Genomic DNA, 20,227 nt, shown 5'->3' on the forward strand with positions numbered 1-20,227 from the left:
TATAAGGGCAGGCGAGTCTGAAAAGGAAGAGGAGAACCTTCTTGTGCCACACTGACACAAAGGCTGTGTCCTGTAGGCCAACAGGCCATCTGTCCCTTTAGCACCTGGGCATGCTCTGGTATCATCTGTTTATGCAGTGTGAGCAGGTGAGTGGTAGAAAGGGCCTGACATCAGACCTCCTTCCCTGGCCCTGTAGAGAACAGACTCTAGAAAAATCAGCCGGGCTACGGAGCTGCCTCTGAAGGTTTGGTCAGGCTGGGGACACAGCATCCAAGAGGGTGGTGCTGGGAAGCAGAACAGGGGCGGCTCCCCAAAGCTCAGGTGAGCAGTGGCCATCACAGGATGTCTAGTGTGCCCTGAGATGCCCACCAGCAGGGATGCCAGCCTCAGAGGGCACCAGACAAGGTCCCTAATTGTAACTCAGGGCAAGGACCCATCCCCATGTATTGAGCTGAGCCAAGGGAGCAAAGTGGGAGATGTAAAGAGCATGGACCCTGAGGGACCACCTCCAGGGTACCAGGCCCATGTTTGCTTGTAGCAGGAGAGATTCAGGGAGTGCCAGAAACCCCAAGCCACTTACTCAGCCCTCATGCCCTGAGCCTAGCTGCACAGGAAGACACAACTCCCCAAAGTCAGGCATGCGGGCCTTTTTGATGTTAAGGATTTTACTGTTAATCACCACCCAAATTCAGAAATGTTCCTTTAGGAAATTGCTCAGTGCTTGTTCTGGGAGAGCTGCTGTGCTTGATGCTGGGGGGAAGCAGACAGGGACACAGCATAGCACGGAGGCAATAAGCTCCCCAGATCCAGCGGTTCAGCGTAGGGTGGGGGAGGACAGGGGGGCAGAAGGTGCTGCAGTAGCACAGAAGGGCCCCCGGCCCCAGGGAGGGGGTAATCCAAGTGTTTCTTGCAAGAATCACCTGGGAACCAGCAGGAATTCACCAAAGGACCCTCCAGACAAAGGAGCAGAAGGTACAAAAGTCTGCAGGGGAGAGAAGATTCTCAAAATTCCAAACCCTTGCAAAGGTCTCTCAGTCACCATCCCTAGACCGAGGGCAGCAGTGTGCCCAAGAGTTAAGCCAGCAGGTGGAGGCTTGGCCCACCAGGGTCCGCACTCTGCTCCCCTCTCTGGAGCTGCAGATGTCTGGCAAGTTACTTCAGCCTCTTGGGCTTTGGTATCAGGCAGCAGGAATAAGGCTCACCACAAAGGATGTGCTCAAGGAGTATCAATTACTCTTATTTGTTCCTGAAATGTGAGAGCTGCCGCTCTCTGGGCTGAGCAGGGGCGAGAGTCCAGGTAAGGACAAGAGCAGGGGTGAGCTTGTACCTGGACCTTGAGCAGGGGCTGAGCTCCCAGGCAAGGACACACCATCAGGTCCTCACTCAGCTCCTGGGCCTTCAGGTGCAGAGATGGAGATAGGAGGAGGCAGCCTGGGCCCGTACTGTTGTGGGGTCCTATCCCCAATCCCTGACCATATTCCAGCGCCATCCCAGGTGTTGATAACTGCCTGGATACTACCTGCCATCCCAGGTGTTGATAACTGCCTGGATTTTTTTCCTTGCCCATCTCAGCCTCTTCCAGCCCCCACTCCACCCTTCTGGCCCTCCTGGTTTGGAAGAACCCTCACCTCCGGGCAACAAATCCTCAACACTTGGGGGCCCGGCTCTGCGGGAGAAGAGGGGACTTTACCATCACCTTTGGCAGAAAGGGCCTGACATCAGACCTCCTTCCCTGGCCTCATAGCGAACAGACTCTAGAAAAATCAGCCGGGCTGCAGAGCTGCCTCTGAAGGTTTGGCCAGGCTGGGGACACAGCATCCAAGAGGGTGGTGCTGGGAAGCAGAACAGTCCCTGTCCTTGTCTGGGACAGTGAGCAGTTGCCACAGAGCTGTGTAGAGCAGACATGAGGACTGGCTGACATAGGGGAAAACTTGGTGACAGGGCGGGAGAGGGGGGACACAAGGTGAGAGGCAGAGCCCTAGGAAGACGCCCTCCTTCTGTTTCTGCCAGCCACTTGAGGCCTCCCAGCCCCCACCTCCAACCCAAGGGTCTCTGTCCTAGGGAGGAGGGCAGTGTTTGAATCCATCCATCCATCCATCATCCATCCATTCAGGAAACACTGAGCACATCCCATTGCTCTAGGTCCCACTGAATGAACAGGCCCCACCCCCATGGAGCTGCCACTGCCTCAGACTAGTCGAGGAACAGCCTAGCGGGCAGGGGGCTGCACAGCGGTCCCCATGCCTCCTTTTCTCTCTTCCTGGGCCCTAGGAATGGTACCCCTTAGGCACCCTTTCCACCAGGCTCCCAGGCTGCTTGCTTCTGATGGTCCCTCATCTCCCTTCCAAAGCATTTATAATGATGGCTTTTACAAAAATGAAATAAAATAAAACAAATAAGATGAGGTAGACATTAAAAGAGTGGGCGAGGGGCACCTGGGTGCCTCAGTGATTGAGCATCTATCTGCCTTCGGCTCAGGTAGTGATCCTGGAGTCCTGGGATCGAGTCCCACATCGGGCTCCCCACAGGAAGCCTGCTTCTCCCTCCACCTGTGTCTCTGCCTCTCTCTCTGTGTGTGTCTCTCAGGAATAAATAAAATCTTTAAAAAAAAATAAAATAAATAAAAAAATAATAAAATAAAATAAGATAAAATAAAAAATAAAATAAAATAAGTGAGCGATGCACAGAGAGCAAGGGTGGCCCCCGGAGGAATGTAGCCTGATGTTAAGCTGTACTCCCAACTAGAATGCAGGAGCTGGAGCTCCACCCACCCTTCTCCAACACATCTGAGAACTCTCAGGTCTCAGGGATGCAACAAGGACCCTATAAGGTCCAGCCAGTCTGGGGCCAGGGCCCCACTACAGGTGGTCATGGCCGACTCTGCCCAAAAACTTGATCTTCGTCACCCCAGCAGAGAGCTCCAGGGATGCAGGTAGAGCCACAGGGTATAGCACTACTCATGCGTGCTGGGCAGAATGTGACCCCGGACTGTCAGGAGAAGGGGGCTGTCACCTGGCCAGGAGAGGGGAGGGCCAGAGCAGGCTAGGAATGAGAGTTGAGGGGTCTCCATGCTAGACTCCTGAACTGGGCTGCACTCCCAGTCACAGCACCCTTGCCTGCCTTTCAGGCCTCACGTGGCCAGGTTTGAGGCCACACCCTGTCGCCAAGCGTCAGCCCCAGGGCTGTGCCCTGAAGTTACTGTCACTCCTGCTATGCATTCTGAAGCTGTGCACTGTCACCTTTCAGCAGTGTGAGTGCCAGCCATCCAGTCACTTACCATGCTGAGCATGAATCTTCCACTTGGACTAATTACTCCTACCCCTGAGAGTTAAATGACACACATACCCAGCACCTAGGTGTATCTGGACAGGTAGAATGATCCAGTAAGTGTTGTCCCCCCCTCCATCCTGGAACCTCAGCAGGTGGCTCCTGGTCCTGGGCATCCTAGCCACACCGGCAGCCCCCCTACCCTGTACAGGTTGAGCACATTGCCGCTGGGACATCCATGTGCTTTCATCACAGACAAGCACCAAAGTCCACACCAGGCCAGTGACCGACTGTGGGGGCTGGTATGGTGCTGACTCTCCACCAGATGCCCACCAAGGCCAGCCCTGACTCACTGGGATGGACCCAGCCCCTCGCTCAGCATCCTCCCACCTCCACTCCTGAACCTGGGCAGAGTGGTGTGAACTGTAGCTGAGTTCCAGGATGAGGATGCTCTAAGGCCAAGGGCAGATGGTAACAAGGAGAAGCCAGCATCAGAGAGCGGGCACTTGGCCCAGCTCTCAGGGAGCCAGTGTGCCAGGAGCACTGAATGGTCTGTACATTACTTCTCACCAGTAGCCTCACGGTCACCTCTGTCCGTGTGTCTCTGCCTCTGCTGAGAGGGTCTGCCCACCACCTCCTTCCCCCACATCACATACATCAACCCACCAGGAAGTCCTGGGTGCGAACTCTCGAGTAAGGAGCATGGGCAGCAGACCCTGGGAGGATCCTGGGACCAGGGCCTGGTATAGACTTCCCTGGACAGGGGGAGATTCTCTCTCTTCTCTCCCCCCTCCCCTGGGCACAGCAAGAACCCTCCAGGTTGCTCGGGGACCGGGGACCGGGGCCTCTGCTCCCAACACCAACCCCACCCCAGGTATGGGCCACATTTGATTATAAAGCGAAGTTAACACTTCAAAGGGCCAGGGGTTGTGGGGATTAAGTAGGAAACTGCCCCACCAGCACTGGAGGCCTTTGGCAGCACTACTGCCTACAAGCAGAGGTGGCCACTGCCCATCCGCTCCTCCTGCTGGCCAGCAGGTGCCCTGCCATGGTCACTGCTGGCCCCTCCTCCAGGGGGCCGGGTGTCCTCACAAGACCAGCAGCATGCGTGGCCTCAGGATATATATCACAATATACGTCTGTGATCTGTTCCCCCAGTAATGGCAATGAGCTACCCAAAAACTTTCACCTTCTCAAGGATCACAGGTGCTCAAAAGATCATAGTGAACAAAGCGAGGCCCATCTGCAGCCAGACACCTGGGGAGCTCTGGGCCGGGGCTGAGAAAACCAGTGTGCCCAGAACTGGGTTGCTGTGGGGGCCTAACTACACACAGTCTACGTGTGTCAGGGTCAAGGTCAAGATAAGGGCAAGTCAGACGGTTGGGGGATATGGACCAGAACTGAGCAGCACAGCCCCAGGTTAGGGTCAGTGTGGGCTGGGTTGGTGACAGGTATAAGGTGACAAACCAGTATATGGCTGCAGTATCAGTCAGTGGGGCCAGCTTTGGCAGCCAATATGCCCCCCAGAAAGACACGACCCCGAGGGGCTGGACCAAGACCTGGCATCCCATTAGAACGACCTCTATTCAAAACAATCCAGCAGGTTCTTTGCTATCCTGAATCCAGAGCCACAAGGAAGCAGGGCCCTAGAGAAGCAGGAAGCACCGAAGATGACCCATGTCCACCCCCCTCCCCAGGAACAGCCCTCTACACACACTCCACACCCAGGTATTGGGGCAGCCCCTGCAGGCCCAGTGCACGCAGACGCACCCTGATTCCCACAGAGCCCAGTGTGCATGGGATGAGTGTGAACACATGTGGGGTGAGTGTGAACATGGAATATAGGGTGCGGATGGCCGCACCCTCTCAGTACTGCTAGAGTTGCCTCAGGATAATTATTTATTATTCATGGTCATCAGCATCTTCATTAATTATTCATATGATCCTTAATTATTATCCTTAACAATAAGAGCAGTAAATAGCAGAAACGTCCTGGAGGTGCCTAAGGCCCAGGGCCAGGTGCCTCCGGGCAGTTAGACCAGCTAATGCCCCCAGGGCAGTGGGGGGACCACAGACCCCCCCATCCACTGCCCGGCCCTGTCCCTGCCCCTGCCCCTCCCATGGAGGTCCAGGGGACTGCAGGAGAAGATGGTCCCCAAGGGCTGGGGGAGGGGCTATGCCTTCACGGTCCTTGGTCCTCTCCCCTGTCTCGGCCAGGGCCTCCCGGGCAGGGCCTCTGAGGGGAGGGGCCCAGGCAGTGCGCTGAACCCTGGGTGAGCCACATGTCCACACCAGGCAGCCCCACTAACTGCCTGGGTCTGAGCCATGTCTGTGCAGAGGCTGGGAGGTGAGGGCCCCCAGCTGGCCCGGTAGGGAGAGGCGTCGAGGGGGGCCGTCTTGGGGGAGCTCTGGGGCCCCCGGGGGGAGCTCCTCGAACGCCATGAACTGGGAAACCTGCAAAAACATAGTGTGAGCAGACGAGGTGCCTGTGGGAGGGGAGGAAGGGGATGCAGGAGGCCAGCAGGTGAATAAAGGGAAGGGTCACAGAACAGAGAGGGTCAGGAAAACTGGGTGCCAGGCACAGGGAGAACAGAAGAGCATTGGAGTGGACGAGGAGAAGGGCCAAGGCACACAAAGCAGCCTTGAAGCACAAAAGGAGGTGCTGAGGTGGGAAGGAGAGGCATGCACTCTCCACATGCAAGACCCACGACGGGGAAGTGGCAACCTTGGGAGCCCCAGGAGCAGGCCCCTGATGCAGGGGAGAACTCAGGGTCATAGTCCCTCCCTTCCCTGGGGAACAGGGCAGATGAATCCAAACCCAACCCAGAATAAGAGGCCCTGGGTTGGGACAGAACGAGAAACAAGGCTCCCTCTTGCAATCTAGAAAGAACTCAGGGACCTAGAAACAGAGGCAGGCTGCTGGCCAGGCCTTGGAAGGCCAGGGAGAGTGCCAGGGCAGGCAGGAGGGGTTTGTGGATGCTGACAGAGTGTGTGCTGTGAGATCTCTGCGGGGGAGGCCGTGAAGGGAGACTGGCACATTTGCTGACGTGGGCTCTGGTGTCTGCAAACAGGAGCAGGCAGCAGATGGGAGGGGGAGCAGATGCCAGAGGAAGGGGGGAGCAGATCCCAGGCCACCTCTGGGAGCCAGAAGAGCCCCCTTCTTGGAGCCCAGGCACAGCTGTCTTGTTAGAAGGCTGGCAACAGCCATGTCCACTCAGGAGAGGACAAAGGGTGACAGAGGCCCACTCCAGCAGAAGAGAGAGGCACTACCCTGGGGCTTAGCCAAAGCCCTCCAGACAACCCTGCAAAGTGGCTAGTGTGAGAGCCGTTGGTTGGCAGTAGAGCCACAGCTGAGCAGTGTCAGGCACAGCAGGGAGCTGGGACCCCATCCCAAGGGTGCCCCGGCAAGCTGCACCCACTCCCAAGTCTCAGGCTCTACCAGGCCCCTCTTCAAGAGACCACTCATGGCCATGACCCAGATACCTTGAGTAGATCTGGTCATGTAGGTGACATCTCTCAGCCTATTGGCTTCCTTTGCCCAGCTTTTGGGGGGCTTTGGTTTGGGGGCTCTCCCACTTGGCCCTGTGCCTGCACTCCTAAGGAAGCCTTCCTCCAAGAGTATAGTCTGGGACAAGGGCAGAAATGAGGTTGGGGGGGAACACTGAGGTCCAGTGCCAAGCAAAAGCACAGCAAAGCAGGTTTGGGGTGGAACTGGGGCAGAAAAGGCAGGGCTGGGGTACCTTGGGCAGGGAGAGGGCTTTGGAACTTACCTGAGAAAGCGAGTCCAGGGTGAGGGTGGGGATGGGGCTGACAGGCAGCAGAGAGGAGGTGGAGGTGGGCCCAGGCCCCGGGGTGGTCACAGCACTGTAGGCAGGTGGGATCAGCGTCATCTGCCTCTGCAGCAGCTGCAGGACAGTGGCCATGTCTGCACTCAGCCGGGTCTCCAGCCTGGGGCAAGAAGGAGGAGGATGCTCTGGCTCTCGGGGATGCGGAGACACCAGGAACTGTGACTTGGGGACCACCCTATGGACCAGCTGGCTGGTTCCCTCCTCGTACTAGATATGCAGCCCTGGTCTCAGCACTGACTGGAAGGAGGAGGTCAAGGTGCAACGTGCACAATAAGGCCTACACGGAGCAGTAATCCTCCCTTCGCTCCAGAACACTGCCGGAAACCCACAGATCACACACAACCCGCTATACCCACCCCCTGGACACCCACAGCTTCAGGCTGAGCACGAGCCCAGGAGCCATCCTCACCTGTTGAGTTGCCTCTGGAGAGCATCCAGCCTGCCCTCCACGTCGCCCCGGGGCCGCCGGCATGGGCTGGAGAGGGGGATGTTCAGGAGGCTAGGGGTGGGGGCAGGGCAGCGAGGCAGCTCCTGGTACTGGTGGCCCCGACTGTCCCCCCAGAAGCTGAAGATGTTGGACACTCCAGAGAAGGCGCCTGGAACCAGAGATCTAGGTTGAGGTCGGGTCAGATGCCACACCCCACCCATCCGGGGTGGCCCTTACCCTACCTGACAGCGGGTTACAGGTGTCGCTGCTCTTCTCACCATCCTCCGTCAGGGGCTCCCCACCCGGTGGCTCTCCGGGGGGCCTGGGGCTGGAGAAGGGCACCAGGCGGAGGGGGCTGGAGCTGCGGCCTGGGCCCTCATCCTCACTGCTCTCCGGGCTGGAGGGGCCACTGGATGGGCTCTCCCCCCACGGCCCCCCTGGCCGGCCTCGGCCACTCGGCCCTGCCCCCGCCCGGCCCGGCCCCAAGGCCGACACCTCCCCTGGCTGTTCCGGGTCTGTGGGAGACAGAGAATGGGCCTCAGAGAAGGAAGGAGGCACGGGCGGGGGGGAGGGGGGGGGTAAGAGGGGGGAGGGCTGACCCGGCACCCTGGTTTGTCCCCGGGTGTTTCTTCTGCTCTTCCTCTACCCCACCCCACCCCCACCCCACCTCCTCCGCGCTCAAGGGGACAGAGAGCTCCCGGAGCGGGACCAGGTCGCTCCGACTGCCACTGACAGCCCAAGCACAGGCAGTGGCACTGCTGGCCAGGCTCTCCCGGACCCCAGTCACTGGTCCCCTCTCCCGCCCTCCCTCGTCCTGCCCCTTAGCCCCACATCAGTTCAAGGCAACGCCCAAGACGCCAGCCACTTGAGGCCCAAAGGAGCCGAGGCCACCAACCGGCCCAAGAGGATGGAAGAGGGCTTCCTGGAGGAGGTGCCAGTTCAAGTGGGCGTTAGGGAATGGAGAGCGTTTGGGCCGGTGGGGTGAGAGCGCGGGGGACACCGAGGGTAGGGGCGCGGAAGTCTGCAGAGCGCAGGAGGAGCTGACCCGCCCCCGCATCGGCCCCGCCCCCTCACCCCTGTCGGTGCGCCTGCGGAAGGACAGCTTGCGCTTGCGCTGTCTGTTGAAGCCGCCCTCCAGCTCCGCGCTGCCGGGAGATCCAGGGATCATGTTGGTCTGGAACCAAAAGCGGTGTCAGGGCCCTTCAGCGGCCACCTGCCCGGCCCAGGTCAGCCCAGTCCCCCTCGTTAACGTAGAAAGTGGGGCCCAGAGCACTGGGAAAGTGAGGAAGCGCTGGCGCACAAATGTCCCCTCTGCCCTAGGACCGGAGCTGAGGCTGGGACTTTCACCTCATCCAACTGCAGTACCGTTTGACAGGCAGGGAAATGGGCCCAAAGAGATGACACAGTTGGGGGCAGCCACCCGCGCGCAGCCTGGGCAGGGGAGCCCACTCACATCCCGAAGGTTGAAGGTGATCTCCAGGCTGGACCAGAAGTGGTCAGAGAACTCAGGGTACATGTCCAGCACCTCCAGCAGGTCGTCCCGGTGGATCTTGTGTAGGTCACAGTAGGTGAGGGCCCGCACGTCCCCGTTGGACTTGCCAGGCCGAGCATACAGGTTCAAAGGCTCTCCAAAGATGTCATTCTTCCCTGGAGGCCACCAAGAGTGGGGGTTCAGCCCCTGGGCCACAGCGCAGGCCACAGGCACCTGTCTTCTGGGCATTCTCACACTGGGCTGGGGGACTCCCCTCAGTCTGATCACCCACCCACCAGCCCCAGCCCCCAGAGCCAGGGAAGCATCCACTATCCCCAGTCCCTCCAAAGGCCAGACTTGTGCTCATGGCCATCAGTGTGGTGGGGGAGATGGGAGAGAGGGCTTGGCCTTCCCTGCCTCCCATCAATTGGAAGCAGCCAGCAGGACCAGCCTGAATATTCCTCTCTGCCCATGGCCCTGACTTCCTTGGGTTCTAAGCCCACCTTTACTCCCCTCCAAACCCCAAGCCCCAAACCCCTCCTGGCCAATCACTGTGCCCTCAGTGTTCAAGCTGAGATCATAACACAGGAGTGAAACAAGCCCAGCATTTTGTTTACCAAAAGAAAACGGGATAGCATAGCTGATCACAGCACAGAACGGATAACCCCAGAATGTATCACACATAGTAAAGTTAAGTGTTATATGGCGAAACTTTGGTTTTAGTTGTGTTTGGGATGTTTGTGGAGTGAGTACAGGTGTTTGTGCTGAACTGAGAAGTAAAAATCTAAAATGGCCCACTGTGATACATCTGCACTAAGGAGCATCTGTAGGGGGCCCAGGGAGGGACAGGCGGAGGGCAGGAAGTCCCCTGCCAGGCACACCTGCCCAGGTACAGGTAGGACAGAAAGGATGGGAGGGGAAGAGGGGCAAGATTCCTTTTGCTTTGGAGAGGGTGAGGGCTGGACTGGGCTGTGTCACTGAGGCTGCAGGGAACTTGGTAAATTTCCTCAGTAAAATCAGATGCATAACCTCCCTCCACGGCCCATCCTGGAGTATCCAGTTTGGTCCTGCTTTAAGGAAGCAAGAATGTCACTGCCTGTGGGGAGAGCCTGAGGGAGAGCAGAATGCAAGGACCCCCAGAGTTCAGCAGCCCCACCCATGCCCCTCTTGGAGGGCCTATGCTTAGGTGAATTAAAGGACCTGAAGATCCCTGCAGGCAGTCCTGCGTCTACAGCCCCAACAACTGTGTCCCCAGAGAGCTCAGACCTCTCTCCAGGCCTCGGCAGGCACTTCCTGCCCAGCACCTGGTCCCCCCTCTAACCCGCTGCCACCTAGCCCCATACCCAGGATGGCCACGACGACGTCCCCCCGCAGGATCTCGATGGAGCCCCGGGAGATGAAGTAGAGGGCGGTGAGCAGGTCCCCAGCATGCACCAGCGTGTCCCCTGGCGGTGCATGTGTTGTCTTGAACTTCATGGCCAGGGCCCTCAGGCACCCCTTGGTGGCCCCTCGGAAAGGCTTGCAGTGCTGTAGCAGCGAGCGGTTCAGGTGCAGACAGATGTCCGCCTGTAGGCACTCGGGAAAGCCTTTCAGCACCTGGGGGCGGTGGGCTGGCTCAGCACCCTGTCTTCAGGCACCCGGCCCTGAGACCCTGGGAGGAGCATCAGAGAGTCCACCCCTTCTAGCCCTGCGCCCTCGGGACTATGAGGCCTTGCTGCTCTCTGTCTCCATTTTCTTGTGTAAAGTGCAGAGACCAGTTCCTGCCTGGGGTTGTAAGATTCAAATGCTCCGCCTACATGTAAGAGCCTGGTTCGGCCTGCCCCATGGTGAGAGTTCTCCCAGAAAATGAACTCCATTAGCAAAAGGAGAATATCTCTCTTGGGGGCCTTCCTAAGCACTAACTGTGACCACCTGAACCATCGTGTGTGATGCTGTCAGGGGTGCTCACTGCACCAAGAGAAGTCTCACTGTGACCCTGCCCCATCCAGCCCACCACCAGCCCTTCTCGAAGTCCAGTGGGAGTCCAGTGGCCTCACCGCGTTCATATCGATGCCATTGGTGTAGGACCAGGCGTGCTGGAAATACTCCTCCAGGCGCTGGCGCAAGGGGTTGGGGATTTGGTGGAAGCGGATGAACTCCCGCACCCGAAGCATCTGCGTGTGGTAGCGGGCAGTGCCCGAGTACAGCCTCTGGATGATGGCTGACACGTTGCCGAAGATGCTGGCGTACATGAGGGCTGGGGGCGGGGGTGAGTGGGACCATCAGCATCCGAGGGACCCTGCCCGCCCCTGCACCGGGTCAATGACACACGCAGTCACATCTCAGCGTAACCACACGCAAGAGATGCACAGAGATGCCCGGGTACCTGTGCCCTGGGGCTCTGACTTGCGCCTCTGCCTGGTGTCCCAGTCCCCAAATATGCCCCGACGGTAGTCCCTGGAGCCTCTAAGTCCCAGGGCCCCACTGTGGCCCATCTGGACTCCTCCCTCTCCTCCATCAGAGGCTCCTCCCAGATTCTGGGCCACGCCCCCTCTCCCCTCTGCCCACCCCCAGGGTTACACTCACAGCCGATGAGCATGACACAGATGGAGAAGATCTTTTCCGAGTTGGTGTTGGGGGAGACATTGCCAAAGCCCACACTGGTGAGGCTGCTGAAGGTGAAGTAGAGGGCCGTGACATACTTGTCCTTGATGGAGGGGCCACCCAGGCCACTACTGTTGTAGGGCTTGCCGATCTGATCCCCCAGGTTGTGCAGCCAACCGATGCGGGAGTCCATGTGCGGCTGCTCCATGTTGCCAATGGCATACCAGATGCAGGCCAGCCAGTGTGCAATGAGCGCGAAGGTGCACATGAGCAGGAAGAGCACAGCCGCCCCATACTCTGAGTAGCGGTCCAGCTTCCTTGCCACGCGTACCAGCCGCAGCAGCCGCGCTGTCTTCAGCAGCCCGATCAGCTGTTGGGGGAGAGATGTTTAGTGTGGGAGCCAAGTGAGGAGTGGGGTGGGGGGCACTACAGCACTTGGGGTCACTGGAAGTAAAATCCCCCAAAGACTTCCTCCCAGAACCTTCTAATGACTCAAGCACCTCCCATTCCCCTAAGCCCAGCATAGTCTCATTAATCTGCATGCTAGCTCTGTGACAAAGGGCTCCTCTTTGTGACAGATGGCTTGTGGTCCCCCTGCTGAGAATGGGGCTCTGAAAGGTAAAACGTCCACCCTAAGGTGCCTGGCCAGAATCCCCACAAGTTCCCAGGCCACTTCTGGGTGATTAGAATATGGTGGCCTCTTTGGATAGACAAATAGAAAAAGGTGGCCCCTCTGGACCTCGAGCTGGCAAGTGGCTCCCATGGAGAGGGGTGGTAGCCATGAGTTACCTGAGGCACCTACCATGCCCCCTTCCTCTCACTAGCCCCTGTACCTCACTGCCTTCTCTCGTTTTCTAGCCTCTGCCTCCCTGCCAACTTGCCTCCTCAGAGCCAGAGCCAAAGATGAGCAAGTCGAAGGGGATGGCAGCCACCATATCAATGAGGAACCAGCCCTTGAAGTAGTGGACAGCAATGCGGCCAGGATGGCTGACCACCTCCTCGTTGGCATTGACATAGGTGGTGCGGAAGTTGATGAGGATGTCCACAATGAACATGATGTCCACGATGAAGTCCACCACAGCCAGGGGCTGGCAGGCATAGCCACAGTCGGGGGCCGGGGGGCCCTCCTCTGTCTCCTTCAGCAGGAAGGCGGCCGAGTAGGGTGTGAAGACAGCTGTGTAGATGACCAGCAGCAGGATGAGCCAGTCCCACACTGCCTTGAAGGGGCTGTAGTGGAGGATGGTCCAGCGGTGGATGCGTGGTGCCTGCAGCTTATACTCTGGCAGCACATCAGCTCCCAGGGACAGGACCTGGACAGGCAGGGAAGGTGAGGGTGATGGAATGATGTCCCACTGGGGGCTGGGGCAGGGGAGGACAGGCCCATGGGATCTCCAGGGTAGGAGCAGATGACATTTCTGCTGGAGCCTCCAGAGAAGAGGCTGAGCAGAGTAAGGAAGACGCCAGTAAGTGTCGGTCACAATGCTCCCCCCTCAGCCAAATGACCAGAGCCGCTGACCGCCTTGTCACTCAGGCACCACACTTGCCCATGCAGCACATGGACCTGCTGTCTGGCTACCTGAGCTCAGGGCACCGGGCAGTAGTATCCAGATGTACGGCTCCCCACCAGCAACGCACACCCATACCTCTGGTTATAACTCCACTACACCCCCCGAACACCACACACACACACACACACACACATACACACACACACACACACATACATACATACCGTGATCCCAGTTATAAAAAATGCTCTAAGGGCTAAGACTCCTAGCCTGGGTGAGGGCCTCAGGAGCATGCTTCCACACATAAAGTGCTGGTGGTCACTGCAGTTCCCATAGAGGTGCCACTACTAGCAGCCTGGGTACTGAGGGCCTAAGGGTCCCTTTGCCACTGGCCCCAGAGTACCTGCCACCCAGACTCAGGCCCCTTGGTCTCCCTTGGGGAGAGATCAAGACACCCCTGCCACTACCCAGCTCCCTGTCCCCATACCCAAGGCAGCCCCCAGGCTTCACCTTCCCACACACCTACAAAAGCCCACAGAAGACCTAACCCAGCCACAGACGTACCCACATGTATACAGACAGAGGTGAACATGGGCGAATGTTCAGAAGCGTCATACCCAGCCCTGTACAGGCTCAACAGTCGGGCAGAGGCAGGCCTGCCATCCACACCAAATAGCAGCAGCCATGCCATTCTCTTCCCAAGCCAAAGCAGGAAGAACAGCCTAGCTTTCCTATACTGGGCCAAGAGCCCGTCTGTCCCGTTGCCTCCCCTTGCCCCCTAGAATTCTCTCTCACGGACATGTGACTCAACCCCACACTCCATCCCTAGGCCCTCCAGGCCTGGCACTGCCATTCCCAGGCAGCCAAACCCAAGACCTTATACACACCCTTAAGAACCAAGGTTGCTGGCCCCACTCCAAGAAGTACTGAGTGCCAGGGCCCCACTTCAGGCCTCTGGACTGGGGGAGAGTTGGGGTGGGTGGAACCCCCAAAGATTCCCATTCATACTCAAGCCAGGGATCCCCTGGACCCACCAGCTCCAGATGGACTGTTTGGAGACCATCTCCTTAGAAGAAGTAACTGGAAATTAAAAAGAAGCCTCTTAGTTAGGGATTTGGCTACCCTAAGGGAGATATGGTAGCTTGAGAGCTATCTCATGAGTGGGGGAACAGCTGGGACCTGGGGGCCCTGCTTTCTGCCCTGCCTTCACCTCAGGCTCCTTACTCCTTAAGGCAGAGAGCATGAGCCAGTGGCCTTTCGTAGGTCAAAGAAGAACTGAAAAAGAACCGGCCAGGGCCCCCACAGACAAGGGAGCAGAAGGTAACTGCCCCTGGCGGGGTCTCCTCCCCAAGTCTGAAAGGCCAGACCCCCTGGGGGCTGTGTTGGACCACAGCCACAGCATGACCCTGCCCCAACCTGAGTCTGCACCAGCAAAACCAGCACAGCCTCAGTGCACCAGTGCACACTCTGGGACAAAGCCCTGGACCCACAGACCTCGTCTTACAGGGGCCAAGCTCTGCTCTGCCACTACCAGCTGACCATATGGCTTTGGCCCAGGTCTGTAATCCCTCCTGGACTCGTTGTCCCACAGAATACTGACGCTTGCTTAAGCCAAATCCCGAGTCCTCACCTCTGGGTGGGATCCTTCCCACCCAGCCTAGATCCTAGCTGAGAAGAGCACATGATCATGGCAATGCAGAGAGTTCAGGTGGCAGAGGAGTGGAATTATCAGGCTCCCTCCTAAGCCACCTCCAACTGCCCTGAGCCTGCTTCAGGCAGACAGAAGCCCCTGAGGGCAGAGAGGTGACTCCAGGAGGCGCCTATGGAATCATAAGCCTAGGGGAAGGCAGCACAGCCACCAGTATGTCAGGCTGCCTGTCAGGCTGCTTGGGAAGAGGTGATCCAGGTGGCTCAGCCCGCCCTCACCACCATCCTGTGCCCCTAGCCCCCCACACTCCTCCAAACCCGGACCCCTGAAGTACCCCAAGCCTCCTTCCCCCCATCACAGCATCCACACCAGCACACAGTGGGGAGCGTCAGAGTCCCAGAGCTTTCCTGGCAGGCCGGGCCTGCGGACCAGCCCTCTCACTGTCCCACCATGCTTCTCTCCTCCCATTTGCCCACTGTCATCCTGCCTGGTCACCCATTTAATTCCTGTTCTCCCCCTCCTCCTTTTGTATTTAGAGCCAGGACTGTGGGCCACGGGAGCCATGGGAGAGGGGAAGCCTTGGCAAGAAAAAAACACTATCCACCAAGGCCCAGAAGGCCTGGAGGAGAGCAAGCAGGGGCCAGCAGTGGATGAGCAGAGCTGTGGACCCCACGGCTCCCAAACCGTCCTGCTTCTCAGAAGCCCTCTCCCTACCCAGCCCGGCCCCGGAGCCAGAGCCCACCAGGCCGCACCCCACTTGCCACCACCTATCTCTCAGTGCCCCAGCCCAGGGAGGGAGGAGGAGTAGCTGGGGTAGGGGGTCACCTACCTCCTGGGCTACCAGGCTGGAGATGCGCACGGCCCGCCTCACCCGGCCTTTCTGGGCCCTGGGCTGCAGGGCCCCTGTCCTGCTTGCCTTCCCTGCTGGGGCCGCCATGGAGGACTTGGTTCCCCCCAGCCTGCCTGCCCTGGTGCCCGAGGGCCCGGCCAGCGCCTCACCTGCACCCCAGCAGCAGTCCCAGCCCAGTCTGCGCCCCAGAGGCTGGCGGCCTGGCTTCCAGGGCAGCCTCTGGCATGAAGCCAGGGTCACTGGGGCTGGGCCCCGGGGCCGGGGTCACCCTGGCAGTGAGTGTGGCCAGCAGCCCACCTGGCTTGGGCTGCCCATGGCCCCCCGGTACGGGCCCTGCTGCCAGGGTGCCGAGCTCTGCCCGCCGCCAGCCCAGCAGCAGCGCCGCGGTCGGAACCTCAGCTCCTCAGCCGGCCCCTCCTCCCAGGTCCCCACCCCCACCCTGCCACACTGGGCTCCCCCGCCCCGCCCGGGCTGGCCAGCGGCCCCCTCCCCCGCGGCCCGCTCAGGGCTCCTGCAGCAGCCGCTCCCGCAGCCCGTGCCCCTCCCCCTCCCCCGGGCAGCCAGGCCTGTCACCGCAGATTAATGGTCTCCCCGACACCCCCGCCCCGCCGGTCCAGTGCCCAGCCAGCCAGAGTCAGACAGACACCCAGAGATGGAGAGACTGCCCGGTGACAGGCAAAGCCAGGAACACACACACACGCACACGTACACGCACACGCACACTGCCACATAGAGACCACGCACTGACCACAACACATCGCGGGCCCAGGAGCAGAGCAGACATCTGGGGCTCCAGGTGGGAAGAGAGGCAGAGGCAGGAGGGGGAGAGGGGCAGGCAGCCAGATATGGGCCCTGGGGTGAGGGGGAACATTCTGGAGTCAAGGCCAAGGGGCTGGAGACCTGGCAGGGACCCAGAGAGCCAGAGGCAGCAGGAGCAGGGCCAGGAGGAGGGCCGAGGAGGCTGGCAGCAAGAATAGCAAGGGAAAGAGGGCAGCTCCCTCACTAGGGCCAACTCAGGGAGCTGCTGCGGAAGGGGCAGGAGGGAGTAATGAGACTGATGCTCAGCAGGTGTGGGACAGCGGCCCCCACAGTCCTGTCCTGGGCTCCTCCCCTACTGGGCTCCTCCCCTACTGCCGGGACCCCCACCCACCCCCAAGGCCAGAACTGAAGAAGGAGCTGGAATGCATTGGGCTGTGGGGGTGGTGCCAGCAATCTTGCTGCCAGGAGGGGCCAGGAGACCAGGCTGGCCATGTCACAGGACAGTGTTGGGCAATGCCCCCAACGGCTGGCTGTCTTCTCTGGCCCAAGATCCAGGGACCTCGTCCCTCTGTATCTATACACCCATTGTCATATACTCCCCTTCCAACAGGGGAAGCAAACTGCCCTGTCCTGTGGTTTGGGGACAGGGATGGGCACCTTCAAGCCATTCTAGCCCTAGAATAGGATCCCCACCCTCCACCTACCTTATCACATTGGCCTAGAAGAATCGTGGTCCCCTCTAATTTGAAATCTCCCATAGGTTTGCCTCCACCCTGCCCAAAACCTCCTTCACCACCCCGTGAACAGACCCCATCACGCCCCTGTGACTGCCTTCTCTGGCCCACCCTGCCTCATCTACCCTGTCTTCCCTGTGCCCCATCAACCTGTTGTCTCTGTCCTGTCCCAAGTCCCCTTGCCTTCCTCTGTCCCCCCCATCCCCTCTTCTTCCCTGCAGTCCCCTTTCTCAGGACCTCTCAGACTTGTTCTCTCTCACCCCAGCTCCAGAACCCTCCCACCCCCACCTCCAGCCAGTGGATCTGCACACCCTCAAGAGTCCCTTACTGACTGGACCCCTCCTTTCACCACGGCCCACTCCCACTCCCTCTAAGCTCCTCCAAGGTAAGAGGAGAGCCAGGGAGCCAAACACCTACCTGGGTGACCTTCTCAGTGACATTGTGGGTCCGCTCCTTTATCTTGGGTGCTATGATCTCCCGGTCACTGGTGGGTGAAGCCAGGAAAGGGTCCCCCTTGAGGTCCACAAAGTTGAGGGTGATTTGGGGAATCTTGCTAATGGTACGATAGCGCACAAGGTCGGAATCTGACGTGGAGTTAAGCAGGCCGCCGCGCAGGGGGTGCATGGCCCCTGGAGTGGAGGGGAAAGCCAGGTCAGGGTGACAGGCTGAGGTAGAGACCAGGCCCTGTGTGAACTGGGCCATGGGATATGGTGAGTCAGTGAGGCCGACTCAGGAGATGAGCAGTCCCTAAGAAACAAGGCCAGAGGTCTGGCCACTTGAAGGAAGCACACCATGGTGCAGCTAGGAGATGATGGAGGAAGATCCTCCATAGGGTCTGCCAGAGAGCCAAGTGGTAGCTGGGACCCAGAGGCCTGCCTCTCCTGCCCCTCACACCCCCCATGGCCATCCTTCCTCTGGGCCACCCTGGGAGAGCCAGCTCCACCAGCCAGCAAAGGCTCTATGAGTGGAAGAATGTAATGGGATGAATGGACATTTAATGGAGTAAAAGGCCACTTAATGGGATTAAGTAAGTGCTTAATGGGATTTCCATCTCCCAGGCATGCAGGCAGGCGCAGGCCCGGACTGAGAGGGAGGAAGCTGAGGGCCCCCTTAACTGGGTAGGCCTGGTGAGTGGGAGAGCAGTTCCCGCAGGGCTCAGGGCCCTCACCGGTGCTGGCGTGGCGAGGTGGCGGGGGCAGCCCTGCACGCATGGCCTCGATGTCATCAGCTGAGGAGGCCCGGCGCACGCTGGCGCAGCTCTCCCGGGAGCGCGTCCGGGCCAGGCTGCAGCTGGAGCCTGAGGCATCAGGGTTGAGGCTGTGTGCTCGGGGTGACGGGAGTGGCTCAGGTGCACCGGCAGGTGGGGAGCTGGAGCCCACCAGCGCACGCTGCTCCTCCATCGGCCCCAGCCCTGCCACGTGATTGTCCATGGCCGTCACCTCATCCAGGGCCAGCGATTCGCGGCTGGGCACCACAGGTGACAGGTCCACATCCACCACCACGGCCCCCGGGGCGCCCGCACTGCCTACACCTCCTGGCCGCGCTGAGGACTCCCGGGTGGTCAAGGCCAGCAGCGCAGGCAGCTTCAGGCGGAAGGTCTTGGCTCGGCCTGCGGGGAGAGGAGAGGTGTGCCGGCCATGGGGACACGAGGAGGGTAGCCCAGAGCAGGGAAGCCTGGAAGCTAGAACCCCAGTCCCTGAGGGGAGGGAGGTGGGGGCCCGGGAGCCCTGGCAGGCAGCACCCCTTCCCCCCAGCCGCCACTGCACAGAACTCAAGCCTCAGAAAACCTCTAGAATACAATCTTATCTAAGGCTCTGACAATAATAAACTGCCATTTCTTGGGCCTCACAGGTCATGGTGGGCTCTACATAAACCATGCATGACTCTCCCAACCGTACTGGTGGGTATCACATTCTCCCCAGTTTAGACCGGAGGAAATTTAGGCATACACAAGTCAAGTGATGTGCTAGAGGTCACATAGTAAATGGCAGGGACTGCCTTTGTCTGGAGGAGCACTTCCTGCCATGCCCTGCCATCTTGTAGATAGTACCTGCAGAACAGGTAAGGCCAGTGTTCTTAACCCTCACTTCTTGGAGCCTGAGAAACCAAGAGGTGGAATCTTTTGCCAAGACTTGGAGGGAAAAATTAAAATTAAACCCAAAAAAGATCTCATGGAGGAGTGAGGGGAGCCTATGTGATATGGGAGAATGAGACGAGGCCTTTGGGTCTCCAATCATGGCGAGCATTTCCCTCAAATCCTCTCCCCCATCAGCCAAGGCCAGAGCAGGGAGCTGGGCAGTCCAGGAACAAGGACTGGGGAGCTGGAAGCAACATAGGGAGGGAGATGAATCCCTGAGGGAACCTTGCAATGAGCAGGGGAGCCACTCTGAGGTGGCCAGGACCATGTAGGAAGGGTGAATCCCCCTTTCCTGGGGCTCGATGCAGGACCACTCCAGGAGAGGCTATGGTAGGAACCCAGCAGGTAAGGCCAGGAAACCAGGTGCAGTCCTGTCCCAAGGACCTGTAAACCCGGACTCAATCAGTCACTCCACCCCCACCTGTCCATCCTGAGCCAGATGGGACTAGACCATATCCTTGGTGTTGTCTTCCCAGCCTCTGAAAGGAGCACCCCCAACAGCCTTTCCTGCAGAGCGCTGGCCTTGGGTCACCTCAAGGCCTCAGGAAAGGGACCCGAGAGCATGGTTGCACTTACCTGGGGCCAACCAGCTGGTGGGGGGACCACGGTGATTGGTGTCATGGGTCGGGGACCCCACCATGTCCTTTTCCATCACCACCTCAAAGTTGAGGATGAACATGATGACAGCTCCATCTTCGTTCTTCACGGGCACCACATCCACCAGGCACAGGAAGCAGCTCCCTGCAGAGCAGAGGATGTGGCCACTATGACAGCAGGGCCCCTCAAGTGGGTAGAGCAGAGCCTGATGGGGCCACTCCACACCTGCCCTGCGGCCCACACACACATTTCCTGGCCCCTCCTTCTAGGTGTGTCCTGTACAGACCCCTCCTTCTGCCACATGCTGGCCACTGTGAGCCCCTGCCCTCAACCTGTCCACTCCAGCATGCTGGGCCCTCTCTGTGTCTCTCTGCTCATCCCTCCCCAGACTCTCAATC

At 59.3% G+C, this 20,227-nt stretch overlaps 1 protein-coding gene and 1 long non-coding RNA gene across 2 annotated transcripts in view; one reads left to right on the top strand and one right to left on the bottom strand.

The window, feature by feature from the left end:
- Positions 1–5,432: 5,432 nt before the first annotated feature.
- KCNH2 (potassium voltage-gated channel subfamily H member 2) overlaps positions 5,433–20,227 on the bottom strand; it is a 32,786-nt gene continuing 17,991 nt past the window's right edge. Inside the window, 13 exon segments of the mRNA NM_001003145.1 lie at positions 5,433–5,721; positions 7,038–7,215; positions 7,525–7,711; positions 7,785–8,057; positions 8,617–8,716; positions 8,996–9,189; positions 10,357–10,609; positions 11,050–11,249; positions 11,579–11,966; positions 12,478–12,906; positions 17,513–17,724; positions 18,264–18,704; positions 19,809–19,973. Coding sequence (NP_001003145.1) covers positions 5,572–5,721; positions 7,038–7,215; positions 7,525–7,711; positions 7,785–8,057; positions 8,617–8,716; positions 8,996–9,189; positions 10,357–10,609; positions 11,050–11,249; positions 11,579–11,966; positions 12,478–12,906; positions 17,513–17,724; positions 18,264–18,704; positions 19,809–19,973 — 3,170 coding nt within the window. The 3' untranslated portion in view covers positions 5,433–5,571.
- LOC111090252 lies at positions 8,633–15,882 on the top strand. Its single transcript, XR_005371337.1, has 4 exons — positions 8,633–8,768; positions 12,455–12,923; positions 14,337–14,424; positions 15,289–15,882. It is a non-coding gene; the product is annotated as an uncharacterized LOC111090252 (long non-coding RNA).

The sequence above is a fragment of the Canis lupus genome, chromosome 16 (assembly GCF_011100685.1).
Source record: "Canis lupus familiaris isolate Mischka breed German Shepherd chromosome 16, alternate assembly UU_Cfam_GSD_1.0, whole genome shotgun sequence".
In the NCBI taxonomy this organism is placed as follows: domain Eukaryota; kingdom Metazoa; phylum Chordata; class Mammalia; order Carnivora; family Canidae; genus Canis; species Canis lupus.